General features: G+C 39.9%; 1 protein-coding gene across 1 annotated transcript; it reads left to right on the forward strand.

Annotated features, from left to right (window-relative positions):
- Nucleotides 1-1,659: 1,659 nt before the first annotated feature.
- LOC124232371 (zinc finger protein 709-like) lies at nt 1,660-4,731 on the forward strand (the record flags this gene model as incomplete). Its single annotated transcript, XM_046649338.1, has 4 exons — nt 1,660-1,713; nt 3,378-3,504; nt 3,709-3,769; nt 4,163-4,731. Coding segments are annotated over 4 exons (811 nt in total), but the record flags the coding sequence as incomplete, so codon positions are not given.
- Nucleotides 4,732-4,741: the final 10 nt, after the last annotated feature.

Below are 4,741 nucleotides of genomic sequence, written 5' to 3' on the forward strand. Positions count from 1 at the left end.
ATGTATATTCTGCTGTTCTGTGAAGTATTCCACAGATTACAATGAAACCCAGCAGTTTCGCAGTGCTGTTCATTGCACCTCTGTCCTTCCTCACTTCCTGCCTACTGAGATTTCTAATTCCGGATGAGGGGGTGTTGACTTCTACAGCTGTGGTACTGGATTTGTCTCTTTCTCCTGCATTCGGTCAGTTCCTCCCTGAGGTGTGTTGCCCCTCTGTTGTTAGGCAGGTACACATGCAGCGTTGCTGTGCCTTCTCAGAGAATAGGCCCCTTTATCCGTACCTGCTGCCCCTCTATCTCGGCATTTTCCTCAGTTTGAAATCTGCATTGTCTATGATGTCTATTCCTCTGGCAGCTTCCTTTGGACTCGTGTTGGCATGGTCTGTTTTTCTCCATCCCTTTACCCTTCATCTCTCTTTGATTTTTATACTTAGAGTGGGTTTCTTGTAGACAGCATACAGTGGAATTTTTTGAACTCTGTTACTGTGTCTTTCAGTTGTAATGAGACCATTGATGATTAAAGAGGTTAATGATTCAGTTGGATTAATATTTACCAAAATTTTAGTTTTTCCATTTTTACCCTTGTTTGTTTTTGTCTTCTACCTTTTTGCCACCTTCTCTGGTTAAAATTGACCATTTCCTGTAATTCTTTTTTTCCCCTCTCTTAGCATATCAGTTACACATTTTTTAAAAGACACATTTTTGTTGTTGCCCTTGAGATTGCAGCATACATTTACGACTAACCCACCCCTCTGCCAAGTAACACTGTGCCACTTCACTGTGTGCAAGTACCTCTTAACACACTGTCCCCAATTTTCCTTTCCCTGTGTCTTGTGACATTGCTGTCATTTATGTCTGTCCATTAGCTTCTCATTACCAAGTTCATTCTTCCTGACAGTAGTTTAAATAAAGTGTTATCTGTTGTATTAATTATAAGAAACATAAAAGATATGTCCCCTCATCTTATCTTCTTCTAATTCCCTACCTTTATCATTTACATTCTTTCTGATAAACTTTCCAACAATTTCATTCTAAGTATGTGTACTTGGGACAAATTTCCTCAAATTTTGTCTCAGAAAGTCCTATTTCTTCTTTGTACTGAAGGATAAATTTCCTTGACCAAATTCTAGGAAAGTGAGTTTTATTTTCAACTCTTTAATTCTTTCAGTCTCCTCTGCTCTTGTTGCGTGGTTTTTGAGAAGTGGTCCAATTTAATTCAAATCTTTGTTTCTTTCTGTCGAAGGTGTGTTTCTTCTCTGGTACTTTTCCGCACATTGTCTGTCTGTGATGTTTCTCTAGTTTCAGTGTGATACCCTTGGGTGTGCACTTTTGTACTTTATCATGTTTAGTGTTCCGTGAGCTTCCTGGATGGACAGTGTGCTGGCTATCATAAATTTTAGAGTAATTTGGTGATTATTACTTGATGTTTTCTTCTGTCTCTTTTCCTTGAAGTATTCCCATTATCTGTATTTTGAGCCTTCATTTACAGAGGCTTGTCCTAGGCTTCGTGGAAATTGTGTTCTGTCTTTTTTGTTATTTTTGCCCTTGCATTAGACTCTGGGGAAATAGATTTTTTTTTCTTTAGTACAGGCCTTATTAAGAACAGAGTATGTGGGGCATATTTCAAAATGCCATCTTTTTTTTTTTTGTCTTTCCCAAGTTTGGAGACTCTGGTTTGTCCTGGGACCTCAAGGCTCTCCTGGATCTAAGAAGGGTTGTTCATCTCAAGTTTGTTCATTTTCTTCTTGTGAGATCAAGAATGACAGTTTCTAAGCTCCTTAGGCACAGGATCAGAAGTCGGCAGGGCATCATCCAGAGTGGCTGGTCAGGAAACACTTCCTCTTGAAGTTTGACAAAGGAAATTTTATGTTGTTTTGGAGGAAACCACTGTTAAATCCTTCATGTATTTTATAAACATGGGCAAATTTAACATCAAACCATTGTGTACTTCAAGGATCTCCCTTGCAATCTGCAGCTCTTTTGATTTTTTTCCTAAAGATTTGCACCTGAGCTAACAATAGTTGCCAATCCACCTGTGGGTTTTTTTCTGCTTTTTCTCCCCAGATCCCCCAATACATAGTCGTATATTGTAGTTGTGAGTGCCTCTGGTTGTGCTGTGTGGGATTCCACCTCAGCATGGCCTAATGAGCAGTGCCATGTCCACACCCAGGACCCACACCAGCGAAACCCTGGGTTTCCAAAGTGGAGTACGCGAACTTCACCACTCAGCCACGGGGCTGGCCCCAATCTGCAGCTCTTAACCTACTCCTCAAGGGGAGCAAAGCTCTGGTACACAGTTAGCATTTGACCAGAAGGAGCTCTTGTGGCAGTTTATCTCACAATGTGTGCTAAAATTGGTGAGAAGTAGCTTTCAGGAGCATAAGTATAGTGATCTTATGGTCTAAGTTTTCATGGCTTCTTCCTTGTGCCTGAGCTCTCAGTTCATAATAATTCCAGCCCCATCAAATCATCCAGAGTGAGAAAGGTAGAACTGAGTCTATGATAGATATTACACAAGTGAAAAGCAGTGTTTCACCACGAGAATATTTACATTCAGCCAGCTGCATCTGCTTATGTGTAATGGCCTGGAGTAGTTTAGGACAATGTGGGCAGCTGGGCTTGGTCACAGTGTGATTTCACAGGCCTCCTGGACTCTCAGTTTGGTGATTGGATCAGATCAAAAACCTTCCAGTTCTTCACTATGTTTTGTTTTCTTTTTTTTTTTTTAGAGGCAGATTAGCCCTGAGCTTACTACTGCCAGTCCTCCTCTTTTTGCTGAGGAAGCCTGGCCCTGAGCTAGCATCCGTGCCCATCTTCCTCTACTTTATATGTGGAATGCGTACCACAGCTGTGCGTGCCAAGTGGTGCCATGTCCACACCCAGGATCCGAACTGGTGCACCCCGGGCCGCCGAGAAGCAGAACATATAAACTTAACTTCTGCAGCACCGGGCCAGCCCTGTGCACTATGTTTTTATTCACTGAAACATCCCATAGATTTCACCCTCTGCCTCATGGAGTGCTGTAACCTGTGGGTAATATGGAAGAAGATGAAAGAACTTTTCTTACGAAGAATCATTGGTCCACAAATGATATTTGTTTCATTTGTATAGCATTTGAGTCATTTCCCAACATGTTCTGAAACTTAGAGAGAAATTGGATGGAATGTGATCACAGTGAAAATGTGTATTTCCATGTGTTCACAATATTGTTAACTTGATGAGCATTGTGTACAGAAAAGAGGGAGCTTGTGATGATCACACATAGAATAAATGTTTGGAGATAATAGAATCCCGTCTAACCTTCCTAGAATTGCAGTGTAGATCCCCAGTGCTGTCAGGCTCATGTATCCTACTCTACACACATTTGTGGTGTTTTAGGACTCAGTGGCCATTGAGGACGTGGCTGTGAACTTCACCCCAGAGGAGTGGGCTTTACTGGATCCCTCACAGAAGAAGCTCTACAGAGATGTGATGTGGGAAACCTTCAGGCACCTGGCCTCAGTAGGTAAGAATGAGGACATTCCTTCACGTCATCAATGAGAGAACAAGTGGTTCTTGCCCATCGTCCGTGTTCTAAGATGTAGATGTGGAAAGGGGAGGTTGTTAGTAAATAAAGTAGAAATGGCCATAGATTAGCATAGACTTAGAATCTAGAAATTTTTGTCTAATTTCTAATATTTGGAATAAACTCTGTGGGTCTGCATTTCAGGAATAACATGGGAAGATTGTGATCTTCAAGATCAGTACAAAGACCAGGGGAGAAAAGTAAGGTGAGTCACACAGTACAAAGCTCTGTCTCATGTGAGAATCCTTGTATGTTAAGAAATTGTTCTAAAATAGAAGAAACAAAACAAATAACCCTTGTTTCAAATTTAGCTATTCTTAGAAAATTTTCACCAAATATACTTTCTGAAATGTGATGTTGAGGTTCAATTTTTGCAGAATATTTCACTTAGAAATAGTATTAGTGAACCTTATCTATGAATATCATTGTTTGGAAGATAACAAGGGTGAAGTCCTCTTTCAGGAAATTCAGTATATTTAATTACAGAGAATTCACAGAAGGGAGAAAACATAAACATTTCCTATCAATCATAATAAACATAAGAAATATAAAGTCACTAATAGAGAAATCATTAACGATATCCTTGTCATTTTTACAGAAAGCACAGGGTAGGGAGACTCTGTGAAAGTGAAGAGGATAGTCAGTGTGGAGAAAACTTCATCCTTCTTTCAAATCTCAGTCTGAACAAGAAAACTACAGGAGCTATACCATTTGGATGCAGTGCATGTGGAAGAGTCTTCATGCATCATTCATCCCTTAATACTCACGTTAGATGTCACACTGAACATAAAACATATGAGTATCAAAAATATGGAGAGAAGCTATATCAATGTAAGAAATGTGGGAAAGCCTTCACTTATCACAGTTTACTTCAAAGACATGAAAGAACTCATAGTGGAGAGAAACCCTATGAATGTAAAAAATGCAGTAAAGCCTTCACTTCTTCCAGTTGTCTTCAAAGACATGAAAGAATTCATACTGGAGAGAAACCATATGAATGTAACAAATGCAGTAAAGCATTTACTTGTTCCAGTCATCTTCGACTTCATGAAAGAATTCATACTGGAGAGAAACCCTATGAACGTAAGAAGTGCAGTAAAGCATTCACTTCTTCCAGTTGTCTTCAGCTTCATGAAAGAACTCATACTGGAGAGAAACCCTATGAATGTAAAAAATG

Source organism: Equus quagga, unplaced genomic scaffold (assembly GCF_021613505.1).
Source record: "Equus quagga isolate Etosha38 unplaced genomic scaffold, UCLA_HA_Equagga_1.0 HiC_scaffold_5119_RagTag, whole genome shotgun sequence".
Taxonomy (NCBI): Eukaryota; Metazoa; Chordata; class Mammalia; order Perissodactyla; family Equidae; genus Equus; species Equus quagga.